The sequence below is a fragment of the Castor canadensis genome, chromosome 13 (genome assembly GCF_047511655.1).
Source record: "Castor canadensis chromosome 13, mCasCan1.hap1v2, whole genome shotgun sequence".
Taxonomy (NCBI): Eukaryota; Metazoa; Chordata; class Mammalia; order Rodentia; family Castoridae; genus Castor; species Castor canadensis.
In genome coordinates, this window is record NC_133398.1 from 49,847,910 (window position 1) to 49,867,049 (window position 19,140).

The 19,140-nt window shown below is 40.2% G+C and overlaps 1 protein-coding gene and 1 long non-coding RNA gene across 2 annotated transcripts; one reads left to right on the forward strand and one right to left on the reverse strand.

Annotated features, from left to right (window-relative positions):
• The first annotated feature begins 1,838 nt into the window (after positions 1–1,838).
• Cdkn2b (cyclin dependent kinase inhibitor 2B) lies at positions 1,839–5,838 on the forward strand. The gene is made up of 2 exons (XM_020186511.2): positions 1,839–1,994; positions 4,306–5,838. Exons 1-2 carry the CDS (start codon positions 1,839–1,841, stop codon positions 4,564–4,566), a joined length of 417 nt encoding a protein of 138 aa, XP_020042100.1. The 3' UTR covers positions 4,567–5,838.
• Positions 4,981–19,042, reverse strand: LOC141415418 (uncharacterized). The gene is made up of 3 exons (XR_012440422.1): positions 18,487–19,042; positions 7,165–7,226; positions 4,981–5,117 (listed from the first exon to the last, which is right to left on the reverse strand). It is a non-coding gene; the product is annotated as an uncharacterized lncRNA (long non-coding RNA).
• Positions 19,043–19,140: the final 98 nt, after the last annotated feature.

The following is a 19,140-nucleotide window of genomic DNA, read 5'->3' on the forward strand; positions in this document are numbered from 1 at the left end:
GCCCTACTACCTTTAATAGAAAGAGCTTTTTTTATTCTACAAGTGGAGTCTTTAAAGTATGCTGGAAGAAACATGTTCCAAAATCTCATTTTCTAAATAAGAACAACTGGTCTTCCTTTATGATTTGGCTTCCTCAGCACTCTGACTTTAACTTGTAATTAAGAACTATTTAATGTTAAGAAAGGTCAACTCTCAAAGAGTTCCTCACCAGAATTTTTAGGCAGTAGATGCATAACTTGTGGTTCTCTTCCTTACTCAATATAGCATCAGTTGCAGTGTTTTAAATCTTTAATAAATACATGCAATTGTATAATACATTGATTCAACTTGCCTAGGAAGATTTGGAGGAAAAGAGGCACTTGATCTTTAAATCTTCAGAAGAGGATTTAATGACAGGTTCAGCCTGTTTAATGGCAGGCCCAGCACCACACCCATGTTTTATTATGTTTCATTATTACTGCGTAAATGTTCTTTATTACTTATGATAAACAAAAGTCAAATACTGCTGAGGTGGGTTTAAATAGGTAAGAGGGCAAACAAAGATATACTGTACAAATATCATGAAGCTGGAATCTTAGACTTTTTTGGCTTGTTTCAGGAGGATTTAGTTTTGTTTTTTGAGAAGACGTCTTGCTATGTTGCCCATATTAGCCTTGAACTTTTGGACTAAAGAAACCTTCTTGTCTCAGCCTCCCAAGTAGCTAGAACTACAGTAACACCACAGTGATCTCAGATTTTTTTTATTCATTTATTCATATGTGCATACATTGTTTGGGCATTTCTCCCCCCTGCACCCTGCCCTCTCCCTCTCAGATTCTTAAAGTATATTTTTTGAGTGTTACATGAGTAGAGTCGTCGCTATTAACATCTTTTCTAACAATGTATTTATCCATTTATTTTAGAATCGCATCAATAGTCCAAAGATAGAAAGCATTTTTAAATGAGATGCACATGCTAAACAGGATTCTAGGGGTTTTTCACTATTTTTTTTTCTGGTTGAGTAATTCAAACACGAAGACACACCCAAAATAAAACTGTTAAGGTTGATGCACAATGTGAAACTTATGAAGTTCCAGTACTGCCTGGGGATGAGTTTATCCTGCATGACAGATGCAGAGATGTCACTTTCAAACACCTTAAGAAAGTGGGATTCTTCCCACCCCCTCACCCAAGACTTTCTCTCAGCACTTGATTGTAAGGGATCTATTAACCTCTCCAGATGTCTAGGGCTAAGTAAATACAAGTCCTCAGCTCCGCCTGCTGGGTGTAGTGGGTCAACATTTTGAAAAACTTAGTCTTGGCTTTCCGGGACACTAGCAGCAGCACAGCAGACTCGTTCCAGGCGGCTGGCTGGTCCGAAGTCTGGCGCATGCGTCCCGGACCTCCTGGCGAGCTCCTCCCCGCCCCAAACTCCACCCCCACCCCCGTCCGGGTGACGTCCTTTGCTGCAGGCCCCGCCTCCCTGGGAGCCCCAGTGGGATGGGAGAGGGCGGAGCCTAAGGAGGTGGGGCGAGCGGCCCCGTCGCCCAGCTGGGAACCAAGCTCATTCCGCGCACGGCTGGGGCGAGGCTTGGCCGCGCGAGGCGCTGGTTCACGGAGCGAAACGCCCGCGGCCGTTGGTTCCTGACGCTTGGAGAAGCCCGGAGCTAAGCACGTCCCACTCGGTCACGGCACGGGGAGTGCCCCAGGAGCAGACGGACGGACGGCGACAGGAGACTGAAGCTGCTGTGCTGGGCTCTTCTAGGGAAGAGAGGGTGCGCCCGGGCGCTGTGGGGAAGGACGGTGGACTGTCGCTGGCGGCGGATTATCCTGGCCGTTCTGTGCCTGGAGGCTGTGGAATGCGAGAGGACGACAAGGGCATGCTCGGCGGTGGCGCCAGTGATGCGGGTCTGGCCAACGCCGCGGCGCGGGGGCAGGTGGAGAAGGTGCGACAGCTCCTGGAAGCCGGAGCAGATCCCAACGGAGTCAACCGCTTCGGGAGGCGCCCGATCCAGGTAGCTGGGGCCCCGGGGCCTGGCCGGCAGGGGGCGCGCGAGTGCGCAGCTCGCGGGGCTGGGATCGACCAAGTTTTGCTCCGACGTAGCCCCGGGCTGCAGTCTCTGTAGCTGGAAATTTGGAACCCCTGGTTTTTACCCAGCAAAAATACTTAAGAAAGGATTAAAACACCCACGTCTTCAGCTTGGTTCATGTTTCTCCTCTCTCTTTCCCCTCCTCCCCCTCCATCTTTCCCTCCCTCCCTCTCTCCCTTTGTCTGTTTCTCCCCCACCTCTCTCTTCTTTCTCTCTAGTTCCTCTCTCTTTTCTCCTCTCTTGCTCTCTTCCGTCCTCTCCTCCCCCCACCCCAAAGTACTGGGGATGGAACTCAGCGTCATGTACATCCTAGGCAAGTCCTCTAGCAACAAGCTACATCCCTAGTCCCCGGTTTTCTTTTTAATGGTGGAAAAATACCACTGTTTGTTCTGCCATCTCGTAATCAGAGATGCAAGGAAGCTATTCAATTGGGAATGGTGAGGAAAAGGGCAAAGGCAAGATCGATTGGGGAGGACCGTTTTGTCTGTCTACTTTCCCCCATAAAGATAAGTAAATTACAAGTTACACAATCTGGACTGAATTTAAGGGACATTACAAAATCATAGTACGTGAGAAAAAGTTCACCGTGAACTTTAAAGTCACAGTATGAATTTTATATTTTTCCTAATAGAAGAGAGTTGAATTCAAAGGAGTAAAACAGGATTCCCCAGTCACAGTACTTGATTTATTTTATTTTATGTTAGCAGCGTCTCTTGAATGGCGCATGTGAGAAAATATGCTTTCTATAGTTTTTGATTGTTTAATGATGATAATATTTGGATTACAAAAGCATTTCTACAGCGACTGTTAGGTGTTTTTTGAATGGCAAAGGATTTTGCTAAATTGCCTCTTCATTGTGAAGATATATTTATTCAGTGTAACTACTAATCCTGCTTTAACTACTATTGATTTTTACATTCCGTTAATATCTATGATCATGATTTTTGTACTTTTTAAATAAGTATAAAAACAGTTTCTATCTTAATTCACCATCTTCTGAGATACTAAAGCACTTTTCCACCTTCTTTCCTATAGGTAAAATAGCCTTTACATCACTAGCAGAAATGACAATTTATGGTTATCATAGTTTTTAAGGGAGGAAATGAATGCTTCTAATATTCATGAAACAAACAAAAAACACTACATGTATATGGCCTTACATGGCACATTTCAAAGTACATAAACCCACAAAAGAACAAATAACTCTGTTTTGGATGTTAAGTACCAAAATTTTACAGTACAATTCTATTACCTTAAAATGTGAAAGCAAATACCTGCATAGTGTACATACACAAATGTCTGCTATGGGATTATGCTTCCAAGACATCATTTCTTCTAAATTATGCATTGTTTTGTTTTGACTGCTAATATCCCAGTTCTTATTATATAGCAGAAGTTATTATTGAACATTATGAAATTCTATAGACTGTAAATGTAATATTAACTTTATATATTACATTAAGTACATGACATTAAATTTTATCCCATATCTGTAATATTAACATAAAATGTTAAAAATGGTGAAGCACTTATTTACAATAAATCATTTATTTACATAATTGATAAAATGTGGGCTGTGACTTGATTTACTTTTTTTCTAATCTCTAACTTTGATGCAAATTATCAGACTACAATCTGTTTATGAGCACAGACACATATGACAATCAAAAAGCAAAACCCTTCCGCAGGGAATTTACTATGAGAACTAAACAAAGTATACCTTAAAAAAAGAAAAAAAAAAACCTTAGTTGTTTATTTTTCTCCCCTAAAAAATTACCCCAACTTCTAAAAACAAAAAACTACAGTTAACTACCTAGTAAATATTGTTAGATCTGAATTAATGGGAGGTAGGCAAAGCGACATGTAAAACAATTTAAGACTTTAAAAGCCCTTTAAACTTACCTACTCCCATAAGTCCTTTAACAGTAAATTTCCATGTTCCAGTGAAAATTTTTAAAACTTTTCCTACAGTGACAAGTAGTCACTTTACCGTCGGCTCTTTCTTATCTCTACACGTTTTGAGAATAAAATAGAAATTTAATTTGAACTCAGTAAAGAGTACAACTTGTGGGGGTTGGGGAACATATAAGCAAACAGTAGAGAAACCGGACACCCTTTTCTTTGCACCTCAGAGCTGGCTACATTAGCTATTCACAAATAGGCATGTAGTCCTATAAAAATGGCTTACCAGTCTGGGTGGGAACCCTCACCTTGACAACTGTCCTCTTTCCCCCAGGTCATGATGATGGGCAGCGCTCGTGTGGCGGAGCTGCTACTGCTCTACGGCGCAGAGCCCAACTGCGCTGATTCCGCCACGCTCACCCGGCCTGTGCACGATGCAGCCCGGGAGGGCTTCCTGGACACGCTGGTGGCGCTGCATGGGGCTGGGGCGCGGCTGGATGTGCGAGACGCCTGGGGCCGTCTACCGGTGGACCTGGCTGAGGAGCGGGGCCACCGTCATGTCGCGCGCTACCTGCACGCAGCTGTAGGGGACTGATGGCAGGTTCCCAAAGCCGCCCACGAGGACTTCTTTTCTCTCCAGCACCCTACCCCGATCTACTTCAGTGAAGGCTGCAAACGTGGAGCGGCACAAAGCTTGCAAGCCTGTCAGAGCAACTATGGCTCCCAGAGGAAGGAGGAGCCAACCGGAAAATAAGTTCCTGTTCCTACTTGCTTATGAATCTGTATCCAGCCGTGAAACACTCACCATGAGGCCAAATGCACAGAGGTGGAGTGAACGGATCACCAAGGAGACTTAGGAGTGTGTGAAGTTCCAGGCGTCCTTTACTTTTCCTGATTTTGTGATGGAAAGCGCATGTGAAGTCCTTCACAGGGATGCTGCTGCGGTGGGGATTGGAGGCAGCCTTGATGGCATTTGGTTGGGGCAGTGGGTGGGTACCTTTGTACCACTGACTGAGGAAGAGCTCCCAGTGAACTCCAGATGCTGGAGGGAAAATCTGAAGACTGAAGACCAGATGAGGTGGTTGAGGTAGGCTTCAGCATGGGCTGCAGCTGTATTGCATGGCAATTCACGTGCAAAACGGTACTCTGGAATACATAGAAGAGAGAGAAGACTTGAGAACCACAGTAAATCTGCCCCACATCGTAAAATCTGTGGATCACAATAATGTACAGGAGCTCTCAAAAGGTGCTGGCTCTTTTATTCCATTAAGGCACAGTTGCCTTGGCGTTCTGATGTAGCCACAGTAAAGTGGTCCATTGCATAGCCAGAGCAACTGTAGCAGTTAATTGTAACAATTTGCTTCATCTATATAAAACAGGATACTGAAATCCCCCTGTAAATTACCATTTGAAAAGATTTTCATGATATTTTGTACTTTGTGCTGAAATATCAGGCGTGCAACACCACACCCAGCTGAATTACATGTTTTAATTAAACTATGGTGTGTGGCAAACTTTTGCCAACACCTCGATTGCTTTCATCCTTAACCTATTTATTTCTTTGTTAATTTTTTTCTGATTGTTTCCTTCATAGAGTGTCTCGGGAAATAATCCAAATGTCTCTTAGAATACAGATGCAATTGACCAGTAAATTATCTTAGGGATATTTCCCAAAGGTTGCTGAAAAAGCAGGTTGAGTATAAAATTGTCAGAACTATAGGATGATGGCTTGTGAATGTCTGCTGAAGAAACTACCTGTGCACTGCTTTGGGATTTGGTTCCCAATGTTGCTTGATTCATCATAGCATTGGAACAACTGATACTTCACTGTTTTAATAAAAATAAACAGTAGAGATTGGACTCTTAAGATGTGGATGATTTGGTTTAAATATATATCTATATCCATGTACTTACTAACTCCTGAAATATTGAAGGTTCAAAGAGATTCACTCCTTTTGCTCTTTGTAACAGCCATTAATAAGGGATTCCAACAATTTCTAAAAATGACTTCCATATCCTACAGAAAGTTTAACATAAAATTTATACATTGTGCCTCTATCTGGTCTGCTAAATATACATTTAAAAGAAGGAACAGCAAAAATAATTTGAGAGTAGAGACTTATAAAAGGGTGCCTTTGAGCTAAATACACAATCTTCCCTACCAATTCCTTATTACCCTAAATAACACATAACTGGAGAAGGTTGAGAACCAGACCATATCTTTTTGGGGAAGACATATATGTTTACTGACACACAATTTATACCAGGGATACTTGTAGTACCTTTTTAATTTTTTTTCAGTACTGGGGTTTGAACTAAGGGCCTCACACTTGCTGGGCAGGTGGTCATCCACTCGAGCCACTCCACCAGCCCACACAGATGCTTCAAAATACATTTGTTTACTTAATGTTTAAACACAAGAAGTACGTATTGTTTCCCAGACGAAGAAAATAAGGCAGAGAAATATGGAATACCTTGCCAGAAGATACTCACTTCCTTAAGTGCAAAGTCAGTCTCTGGCTCCAAAGTTTGTGGCTATATATTTAAAAAAACTATATAGAGTGTGTGGGGCTGGGCGCTGTCTAGTCTGCACATCCAGGGGTCACATTTTGTGAGGCATTCCTGCTGCATCACAACATGGCAGAAGGCATCGCATCCAAGACATCTCCAGACAGAGAGACCAAGCTCCACAAGTCTCAAGCACTTTCACAAATCACATTCATCCACTCATGAAGGTGGAGCCCTCATGATTTAAACACCTCCCAACACTGTTACATTAGAGTTTCCAACACATGCTTGGTGGAGGGAACAATTTTAACCATAGCAGTGACCCTTATATACCACTTTAAATATTCAGCCATGCTAAGGTTTTTTAGTTTTCTAAATACACTATATTCCCCTCTCCCCCCGTGACTTTGCATATAGTTTCCTCTTTGGTCCTACATTATTAATCTGGTTGCCTTTTATGTATTCTGCTAGGCTCTGATTAAGGAACAAGTTTTCAAGGAAACCCTTCAATAACCGAGTGATCATAGACTGAATAACTGACCTGTATAAGCCCTCCTTCACACAGCACCTGAACTGAGGCCCCTACATGTTTCTCTAGCATAGAATTATTCAAACCATATAATAGTGGCTGGTCTTTCTCTCCTGTGGTATTGTAAACTTACAAGTATCAAGAAATGTGTCTTACTTATTTTTGTAGTTGCTGTAAATCGGTGTCTGGAACAGCGTAGACTCAGGATACAAAGATAACTGTAAAAAAGGGACATTTTACATTAGAACAACAATAATAATTTTCAGAAAGTAAAAATCTTTATGGTAAATATAATGTCCACTTAGAGAAAATCACATCTAAAGAAAGAACAGTGATATACATTCTTTCTACTCAATAATTAATTTACCCCAGCTGTTCTGAGGTACAGTTTTTTAGAAAAGTATTTTTAAAAATAAATAATAAAAGTCACTTCAAGAATGTGAAAGTAGTTCATTTGCTGAGGCAATGTTGCAAAAATGTACTTTGATTAAATAATTTTGTGATAATATAATGCAGAATGATAGGAAGAACTATTTAACTATACATATGCAAAACATTCTTCACATGAATCTTTTTTATCTGATTTTTAAAATTAGTTTCACAAGTATGTTGTATTTATAGAACCTTAGAAGAGGTGCATATTTTTAGAAGCTAACATCCTAAACCTCTTGTGTAATTTTCTTTAGTGTGCAGAATTTTCAATTCTATTGAGGACTTACGGGAAAAAAATACTGTACCACTACCAGTAACTGCTAAGTTGGTAGTTTGTAGTAATTTAACTGCAGAGAAACTACAAATGAACTATAAAGAACAGTCCTATCTGCACTGGGTAAATTGCTAAGTGCATCAGCACAAGGAGTGATCCATGCCTTGAAAAGAAGTTTGGTTCATGAAAATTTCTCTGTAAAAGTTTGAAATGTTGAGGATGTTCAGAACATGTAGAGCATGTGTTCTGCCTTTCCATTCATTTTTTCTTTTTCTTTTAATTTTACTATAAATTGACAGTTTATAAGCATACACATTTATGGAGTGCAAAATAATGTTAGGATGTACAAATACAATGTGGAATAATTAAATCAATTTAGTTAACACACTTATCACCTCAAAAAGCATGCTAAATGAAATGTCAAAAAGACAAATGCCACAAGTTCTTACTTATGTGTGGAATCTAAAACAATCAAATTCAGAGAGAGAGAAAATAATAGTAGTTATAGAGATTCAGGGGTAGGGGAATGGGGGTGATGGTCAAATGATACAAAATCTCAGGAGAAATATGTTATTTTTTAGTTCTATTAAACACTGTGGTGAATATAGTTAATAACAGAGCACTGCGTTTCAAAATATCTGAAAGGGAATTTCAAAATTCTTACCACAAAGCTTATAGGTTTTTTTTTTGTTGCCACTGCACCATTCTGCCCTCCAAAAACAACTAATGTTTTTAAAAAGCAGAAATACACAATGATCTCCCTTCTAGGGGGAGTTTTCCTTAAGCTCTAGTAAACATTAACAGATTCTTTTAAATATATTTTAAATGGCTTTTGGAGAGTAGCTCCCCCCCCCAAGAAAAAAAAGACCAAAAACTCAAAACTTTTGGAACAAAATTAATGGAACCTTTATTTTTCAATTAAGCCACAAAAACAGAAAATAATTCTAGTTATTACTTAAGTGGTAAAACAATCATTATTGGCTACAAGAATAATATTTTTAAGTTGATATTGTTTTATAATTGTTAAAGTCTACTCTCTATAAAGAAGTCAATGGATAATTTAAATCTCTCACTTAGGACTGGGGTTGTGGCCTAGCAAGCACAAGGCCATGAGTTCAAATCCTAGTACTATTAAAATAAATAAATCTCCCACTCGATTTATAAAATCCCTTAATTTCTCCCTTACTTCTTAAGTACAACACAGTATTTGAATTTTCTATTTACCTGAGACTAAATCATGAAAGGTTATAAACTCTTGAAATAAGTGTATGGTGAAATATGTCACTTTATTCCCAATTTAAAGTAATTGTAGAATCTTTCGTAGTGACAACTTCCTAATACAGGAAAATAAAACAAAATATTACTGTGAATGCCACAGTACTCAGTACATCCCACAATGCAATTGCATTGTTTTTTGTTTTTTGGGGGTTTTTCTTTTAGTAAAAACTGAGACATTATTGGAAACCAGTTGCCACCTGGCTGTATTGAAACAGTAACTTATTAATGCCATTTAAAATTAATTCAGTTGAAAGTCACCTGGGACACAGGTCTGGTTGGTGTGTTTTATCAGCAGCACAAGGAGAAATATCCTGTTAAATTTGTTAAGGATTTCACTTTGAAGCATACATACAAACAAATATATACTACTATATTGATGAACCCTGCTCAGGCTCCACTGTGGAATTACAGGAAATTAAGTATACTTGTTAATGTTTGTATATAAGTCTAAAATATTACCAAAGTGTTTACAAATCCTACTACTACCTACGGGTTCTTTATTACAAGATGATATAGAAGTTAAATTTAGAAATTCAATAATTCATTCATTTGACCTCATTTTTATCTTCCTTTTCTCAGCAAAGTGAATGAATAAAAAAAGCAAGTGTGACTTAGTATGAAAGGAAAATCTGTTATAAATTTCCTATGCTCTAATGGTTAAAATTAGTAATTTCAGATCTACAAAATGAAACATTCAAAAGGAGAGACCAAGCAAGACTCATAACACCCCCCCCACGCCCTGTTACTTAAGGATGATGTTACTTAAGAATACTTTTATGATACTTTATTTCCATATTATGGCAAGTACAATTAATGTCCAGGATTGCTAGTGTATCTTAAGAATTTAGGCAACAGACCTTCTGTAAATATATATACAACAAATTTCATTTACACTTCATATTGAGATTCTATACTGCCCTTTTTTGGAAATGCTAAAAACAAATTATGAGCATTTATATATAAGCTAATAGGGATTTTTTTTACTACTTTTATAAATACCCCTCAATTACTTCAAAAGCTGAAAGATACATATTTTTTCCATTTTTTAATTTTTTGTTTGTATTAAGGATTGAACCCACAGCTTCCTCCATATTAGAAAAGCTCTGAGCCATTCTCTTACCCCTTTTGTTTGTATTATGTTTCTTAGATAGAGCTCATTAATTTTACCCAGATTGGTAGACTCAAACTCTCAATCTTCCTGCCACTGCCTCTTGAGGAACTTGGATTACAGGTGTGAACCACCATACTCGGCTTCATCATCTCTTCTGCTTTACCAAAGGCTGGTAATTTTTATAATGGGGTATACTCTTTACAATGTTCAATATATTCACACATTACCAAAAGCAGAGCAGTAGAATTTAATTATCTACAAGACTTATAGAAATCACCTGAAGAGTATGGACTGCCTTTTGAGGCAAATGCAAAAGCCAGTGTCTTTTAAAGTGCTATCCTGTTTATATCACCTCCTAGTCACAGCTAAGTTTTGCATTGCTTACTAGATTGTCATTATTCCCAGGAACTGTTTTGGGTAATTTTACAGTGTTCTATTATTAAGCTATAGATGGATGGACAGATAGACATGCATGTACACATGTTAAAATTAAGATGGTTTTAATTTTAGAAATTACTTGAAGCGGCAACAGTTGAACCTGGATATTTTTAATATCTTCTCCATTCTACTTATAACTCCTGGAAAAAGAGAGTAAATGGAAGAAAGGGAAACTAGGAGGACTTGCCTGGAAGGTAAAAGACATTGGCTCCCACATTGCTCTTTAATTAATTCAATAAATGACTGCTAAGTCATGTAACTTTTAATTAGATGCAATTGTCCTTGCAGACAAAAATGGGAATTGGACAAGATGCATTCTAAGTTCCTGTTACCACTAATATTCTATACCTTTGTACATCCATTGCATACATGACAGTGGCATATGCACATATATTTATTCACACATATACACATATATGTATATGAGTAATTATTTTCCATAGTATGCGCTAAGCAAAGATATATAGAGAAATGGAGAAGAAAGAAGAAACAGATTTTGAAATTCAGGAGCCCTGGCAGGAAAAAAATCCTTTAATAAGCACTACCTTCACCAGTTCTCCGAAAAATCACAGACAAATTTGTGGGAACAAGAACAGAAAAGAGCCTGTGCAAAATAAATATTTTGTTTAATTTTTAAGTCTTTCTCACTTCATCCTTGACCTGATTTTTTTCTGTTGCTTTTTGCATTTCCTCATGCCATTCAGGCCACTGGAACAATTAGTTTCTTAAAGTGAACTAAGCAAATAAGTTCAATGTATAACATACTGTGGAAGTAGGTATTTCTAAACTAATATAAGTACTCTGAAGAAAAAAGAGACTTTCATATGAGCATCTAACAAGGCTTTCTGACCTGACTGGGGTTGGTGCAGGAATTCTGACCAAGAGAAAAGGTTAGGTACATTGAAAGAAACCGAAAGTGCAAAGGCAAAAGAAGCTAAAATACGTTTTAAAAAACCACTAGAGTCTGAGTAACTCTTTGAACATCTGTCAAGGATTTTACAGAACCATTCCTAAAGGTGCCATTTTCTGTTTTGTCCCATTTGAAGTCCTTAAAACTTTAGGACCTTCAATTTTAATTGTTAGTAGAAACCAGCTGGTTAGGAAGGAGGACTGTATTACATAATTATGTGCATGGCAGCCATTTCAGGAAGGCAGAAAATGAGATTAAAAGAAAACAGCAGAAGAAATAGAGAAGCAGCCTGATGGTATTTTGTGGAAGATGGACCAGCAGTGCAATAGATTAATCAACCAAAATAAATTGTGTCTGGGTCTGCATGCTGGTCAGATTGGTGAAATATTCCCAGGCCTAAAATAATAGATACATGTTCGTTACCTACAACTGTCCTGATTTTCTATCTCAATTTCAGTTTTCCAAATAGAACTCTTCCATTTTTGCCTTTTGAATACCCTGCTCAGAAAGGTTTAATATCCACCACATGTGTAAGGAAAATCTCTTGGTTTACAGAAACTCTTATTAACTATTAATATTAAGCCTTATTAATTACATAATAAAGGATAATCTGCTTTGATATCCATGCTCATAATGAAATAATATGTACCTGGCATGGACTACATACTAAACATAGTAATGTAAATCAATGTATGTTTCAAATTAAGCGCCAATTCTGATGTACTAATTTGAGGCTTGAATTAAATATAAAACAAAGGCTTTTCTGGCAAAAAAAGCACTATGAACAACATATTGAAATAACTGCTAATAGCTTAGTATTCGGTAGACATACCTAATGGTATGGAGATCAGTTATCTCTTTATTGCCATTCTTGCTGTATTGCACTGCATTTGAAGCACTGGGAAACATTCATGTTTTGTTTACATTTTTTTCCTCAGTCCCTTCCTCTGGCCTGCAGTAAGTTGTGCATTGTCTCATGCCTGGGTGCTTTGGATGCTGTGTGCTAAGCTTTCTGGTTCTTTGTTTGTCATCTCTATATAGCTGCTTGCTTTAAATTAGTAGGTTCTGAAATAGCTTTTCTTGCAAGTCTAAAATAAAAGTATGGAATGTTAAAAAAAAAAGACTGCTGACAACTCACAGTTATTCACATTATACTAGATTTTTACAAAGGACCCTAAAATCTGTTAACACCCTTTCCACCAGAAGCCTCACCCTACCCCACACACATACACCACATTAGACTTCTGGGAGATATAGAGTCAGTTCTGACACAGAAAATATCTTCCAACGGTTCATGTCAAAACTTTAAAACCAATTTCTTTTTAATATTTGGCCTCCTCCTCAAATGCATAATATTCTATCTATCCTTTCATTAGCATATTATTATTACGTGGTTGGAGCACGTTCCTCTGAACTCATCTATATGATTTCTGGGTATCCATTTCATTTCCTCTCCCCCCTCTACTTGCTATCTGTCCAAAAATCTTTCCATCTTCTTGCCTTAGCTGAAAACTAGGTCTTCCTGAGAATTTCACTTTCTTCTGCATCAGATACGTACTATCAAGCTATGGATAACAAAGCAGGAGTCAGAGTCTGGTGTAGCTTTCAGTGTCATCTCAAACCAAATATGTAAGGTTTATCCATTGTTCCTCAGATTTCTGAATTTCCTTAATATAAATATAAATATAAATATATTTGGAGTTCTTTAATAAAGGTATAAAGAATGTATATCATTGTGTGTTATATATTTTGTAATATGTTTATAAGAGATAATACCTAAACACAAAATGGTGAGCAACCTATTCACTTCACAAATACACAGGTCAGCAGATTATTGCCATCACATGGTGTTTTCTTCTAAAGTGGGACTGTTGGAAAGATTTGTATGGAATGGCTCCTTATTGCATCTGAATTATGAGGCCCTAAGTTCTACGACTTTTCCTAGTGCACAGAAATGCCCTTCCACCGCAAACATGTCACCTACAAGTGTATAAACTATAACCCTGCCTGAAATCTGTTTGATCATCCTGTACTACTTTATCACAATAATCCTTTTCCAGGATTTGATAGTGACTTCTGACCTATTTACATCTTACCACAAATAGAAAATTTAATGTCATTTCCTTTCTAGGGAAAAATTAAATGACACTCCATTCTACATTTATCCCAGGCATTTACTTTTCCTATATAATGATGATGTCATACCCAGTAGTCACTTGGGGGCAACAAGTTTAAAATCACTTCCATTTGAGAGAAATAGTTCTCAACCTTGGAGATGTTGTAAAAATCATATTTGCTGGTCAGCTCCAGGTCTACAGAATTAGAATACCTGGATTTGAGCCCCTGGGTGTCTGTGATTACTATGGTGATGATGCTTCCTCAGAGTAAACTTTCAGACAGTACAGAAAGCAACAAATGTTAAGGAAAAATCTGAAACTTCCTCACCCCTGTTCTTACTATCCAAGAGTAACCACTGTTTAAAATTCTTTACTGAGTGTGTTGGCACACTCCTGTAATTCCAGCTACTTGGGAGATGGAGATCACAGTTTGAAGTCAGCCTAAACAAAACTAAGCAAGACCCTATCTCTAAAAAAAGCTGGAGTGGTGGCTACTCTGGAGGAAGAGGTAAAGGATCACAGTCGAAGGCCAGACCAGAACAAAACTAAAAGAGCTTTTATCATTCCAGAAATGTACATATACATAATTATAAAAATCCTTTTCCCAACATACATATTTGGAAAACACAAGTGTTATCAAACTATTCTATCACTCACTTTCTTTAATTAGCAATAGATCTTTGACAATGCCCATTATCAGCACATATGGATGCCCTTCACATTCTATGACTGCGTAGTTTTGCATTTTATGGGTAAGCCTAATTTTAAAAAAAACTCCATATTACAAACATATTGTTTTCTTTTGTCTTTCTTGCTTTTTTTGTCCAATGCTACTGTTATAACAGATGTCTTCAGTGTACTCATATGAGCTATATGTAGCAATAGGAGTGAAACTGTTGCAGCTAAAGGGACATCTCTCTATATACTCTCTATATATACATATGTATATGCATGTGTGTTTACAATTTTTCCATACTTATGTATGTGTATATATAGATGTATGTGTAGCTTTCCACACTTAAAGATATGTACATGTGCATACACACATATATAGCACATATTTTTCATACAAGAGCAGAATTCCTGGGCCAAAGGGTGTGTGTGTGTGTGTGTGTGTGTGTGTGTGTGTGTGTAGTGTGTCTGTATGTTTGTACACATATATCTAAACATATAATATACACTTCTTTCCATACATACATATATATACTACATACACAGTTTGTGTACATGTGTGTATATATTGATATATTCATACTTTTTGTTTATCTTTGCATACTCATATGAATAAGAGTCTAACAGCTGAGTCAAAGGGTACATATATGCACATAAAATTTTGATAAATATGTAAAGTTACCTTCCAATACAATTACAGCAAGTTATATTAGTGCGTAAGAGCAACTGCCAACTTTACTGCTCCTTTTTGTTTTTGCCACACTTAATAGTTATATTCCATTGTTTTTCTGCTTACATTTCTTTACTAATGAGTCAGACTGAATATCTTTTCATTCCTTTTTTTGACCATTTGTATATATTACAAACTTCCCATTATATTCTTTGTCCATTTTCTACTTAGTTATATATTTGTGTTTTCTGTATTAATGTTTATATTGTAGAAATTAATCATATGATTAAATAATTGTTGTTAAATCTTGCTTATGGTGTCTTTTGTCTTATGCCTTTGGTACTTTGAGTTTGGGCATGTGCAATGTTAGGAAAGTTTCTCTCTCATGGAATTTTGATAATGAAGAATTGTCTAAGGGATAAATTTGTGTCCAAGGGAACATTCTATGTGCAGGTGAGGGGGAGGACAGGACAAAGGATGTTCAGTAAGATTTTCTCTCCTATTCTTATACCTGGGATTAATTTTCTGATACAAAACAGAAAACTGCTTTCCTTTATTAAAAGACAGAAAATTGACTGTCAGGGTGTTAGGCCAGTGGAAGAGAGCAAAGAGAAGTTCCAATATTCAATGATTCTGTCTGCAAATTGACCCACAGATAACCTACTCCCTCTTGTCTCTGGTCTTTGAGAAAACAGAAAGAGCACAAGGCTTGTAGTCCAAGCACCTTCCTCCTGATTTCAGCCCTTGGATTTGCTGGCCAAATAGTGTACAAGATTTGAGCCTTTCTGGACCTCAGTCTTCTCACCTGCAAAAAAAGTTCCAAATGGCAATAATTCCAAATTCAAAGGGCCACTGTGAGGATAAAATGAGTGATTCAAGTGAAAATATGTACAAATAGTATTGCTCAGTTCATTACCAATTTTTTTGAAGAGCACATAGCCAAAAGCAACTTGAAATTCCCAAAGTCTTCAGAATATTACACCTTCATAATTACATTTTGCTTACACTAATATTAAAATTAGAATTCCCTTTCACACCACAACTGACAGAGAACAGGTAGTACTGGGCAGCAGGGGAAAACAAAGATGGAATTTAAAAGTTCAAATTCTTTAAATTACATTCTTTGAACAGAAATCCTACTATATAATCATCATCTTACTCCAATGGCATTCCTCTAAAGTGGACATCTGACCTTATCCCCAGAACAATTTTCCTATACAGTTTAACCTATACAGGTCCAGTAAATGTAGGTAGATCCCTGAACCAAAATTTGGATAGGAAACAGGGTTAGCACCATCCTCGAGTATGATGGGATAATAGAATAGTTAATTTTGTGTATCAACTTGTCTAGGCTGTGGTGACCAATTTTTTGGTGAAGCACCTGTTTAAATCTTTTAGATATGATTAACATTTAAGTCAGGAGACTGTGAATAAAGCAGATAACCCTCCCTAAGTTAGGGGGAGCTGGGCCAGGCATGATGCCATGTTGTGATAAACACCTGCAGTCCCAGTACTCAAGAAGCTGAGGCAGAAGGACCTAGAGTTCAAGGCCAACCTGGGCTATGTAGCTAGATCCTGTCTTAAAAAAAAAAAAAAAGTAAGTGGCCTCATCCAATCAGTTGAGGGATTTATGAGAATAGACAGGACTCTCAAGGAATAAGGCTCTCCACTGCCTTCACACCCAAGACTGCAACAGTGACTTTTCCCTGGGTCTCCAGCCTAGTAGCCTTCTCTGCAAATCAGCCACTTGCCAGCACCCAACACCTTCTGAGCCAATTTCTTAAAATAGTCAGCCTCAGTCTCCCTCTTCCTTCATTTCATATGTGTGTGTGTGTGTGTGTGTGTGTGTGTGTGTGTGTGTGTATGTGTGTGTGTATTTTTCCTGGAAATCTCTGGCTGCTATAAATAACAAATGTCAAGAGGACTATGGCTTTCTCTCTTCCCTACTATGGTTTATGACCACGGTTTATCATCTTATCAGCATCCAGAAAACTCCACTCCTCCATTCTCCTAGAATTGTTAAATTCTATGCTGGCATCCAGCAGCAATATTTCCTCCAGGATCCTTTCTCTGAACTGTCCCCTGCCTAAAGTGCCCCTCCTGTGTGGCCAATAAAACCAAATGCCCTACTACTATAGTTGTTGGTTTGTACCAGTGCCTCTTTCCCATGATGTTCTTTGGGGAGGAGAGGGTGTCATGGGTACAGAACAAGACAGTAAGATCTGGTTCTCTTGGAGCTTAAAATCTACTGTGGGAGGCAGACACACAAACAAATTTTTTTTAAAAAAAGAGTAAGATCATTTCTGCGCGCTAAATGCTATACATAGGGGAAAACGCAGTGGTTTGATAGTGCCCGAAACGCGAGGCATGTCTCAATGGAGAGTCTCAATAAGAGAACTTTAAAGGAGCGAACCTCCTGAAGAGAAAGAACATTCATTGCAGACAGAGGGGTGGCAGGTAGCCCCGGCGTGGAGCATGGTGTTCAGTAAATTCTGAAAGCCATCTATCAGGAGGCGCATTGTAAAACGTAGGCAGATATTTAGAGAGGCAATATAAGGGTGATTGTTAAATCTCACTCCATTCAACCGACCCGTTCTTCTTTTTCTGGGGTCGGGCAGAGGTTCGGCAGCAATGTCATGTGACAGGAAAGGAGAAGCCGCCCGCTGCCCAGGGTGAGCCCGTTTCTGAGTGGCCTTGGGTGGGCGGTTTGGCCACCCCAGGCCTCACTTTCCTCCTCGGTAAAGTGGAAGGGCTTGTGTTCTGATCGATAAAGCCCTGTCAACCTTCACGCTGTTGTGGAAGTGGTTCCACTTCGGCACCCAGACCACTAGGCCAGAGCACATGAACGGGAAGCCACTAGGTTGCGGGGCCCATTTCCACGCTCCGAAAGCGGGGCCTAGTGCCACATTCTCCCGCGCACGCCGGGCCGCCAAGGCCGCGGCTCTTGCCGGTGACACTCTGAACAAATCTACATCGACCGCGGGCCGGGGAGGGCTGAGCACCGGGTCAGCGCCACGCGCTTGAACTCGGCGTCCTGGGTTCGACTTCCTGCCGAGCTCCAGACCCAGAGCCGAGAGTCGCGCAGTAGGACCCGACTCCTCCGCGTCCCCGGGCCGTCTCGGTGTCCTCGATTCACCCCTCCTTTCTGCCCCTCTCTCCTTTCCTGCCCCCGCTTTTCCTGTTCTGAGTAAAGAATGGGTCAGTGAGGTGGAAGAAAAGAGGGTACGAGGCGGAGAAAGGCAGAGCGCGCGCGCGCGCCGGGAGCCGCGCCCGAGAGCGAAGGTGGCTGAGCCCGGGGCGGAGAGGAGGAGGAGGCTGCGGACCCACCGGCTCTGGTCCGCACCGCGAGACCAGGGAGGCGGAGAGCAGCCCGTGGGGGAGGGAAGCGCGGGGAGGAGGAAAGAGGAAGAAACGCTCAGATGCTCCTCGGTGTCTTCAGCTTAAAACCGAAAATAAAAATGGCCTAGATAAAGCGGACTCGGTGTTAGCCCCAGCCCGGCAACTTCAGCGACGCGGTTGATGAGAGGGAAAGGGGCGCGGGACCCAACTGGGACCCTGGCGTTCGGCTCCACCTACCTGGTACGGAGTCCATCCCGCAGCTCCAGCAGCGCCAGCCCCTTGCACCAGTGTCCTGTTCTCCCGTAGGCTGCGTGCAGCGGTTTCTTTTCATTCGCTTCTTTCCTAAAGCTAGAAGAGGAGCGGAGCGGCACTTTCGTTCAAAACTGACATTCAGCCTCCTGATTGGAGGATAGAGCAAAGAGATGGCCTTGCTTGTCTTTCTTTCTTTTTCTCTTTTAAATAATCCAATGCAGAGATGTTCAGGCCTCTTGACGAGGGGCGCAAGGAATAAAGGATGGGACACAGGGGAGCCGGGACGCGAGCAGGACCAGAACCCGGGTAGCGCGCGGGTTTCTGGTAGCGCCGCGTCAGGTGACGGATGTTGCCTGGGGGCCGGCTGCCTAGAGATGCACTTCGGCGTCCGGCCCCTGGGTTGTCACCGCGTGGGGCGCCCGCGCGGAGGGTGGGAAGGTGGCGGAGCGGGAAGAGCGGAGAGGTGGGGACGCGGACAAGGCGGGAAAGAGGCGGTAGGCCCGAGGGAAAGAAACCCAGGACGCCAGCAGCCCCGCGCGCGCCTCCCTCCGGGCGCCTCCGGCAGCCTTTCCCGCGCGCGCAGGGCACTGAACGGTTCTGAGATCTCCGGCTGTGGGGGCGGGGGGGGGGGGAGGAATA

Excerpts from the sequence above, each read along its gene's own strand:
- Cdkn2b (XM_020186511.2), top strand. The coding sequence starts at position 1,839 with ATGCGAGAGGACGACAAGGGCATGCTCGGCGGTGGCGCCAGTGATGCG. Across the intron at positions 1,995-4,305 it reads TCGGGAGGCGCCCGATCCAG|GTCATGATGATGGGCAGCGC; the intron begins GTAGCTGGGGCC and ends TCTTTCCCCCAG.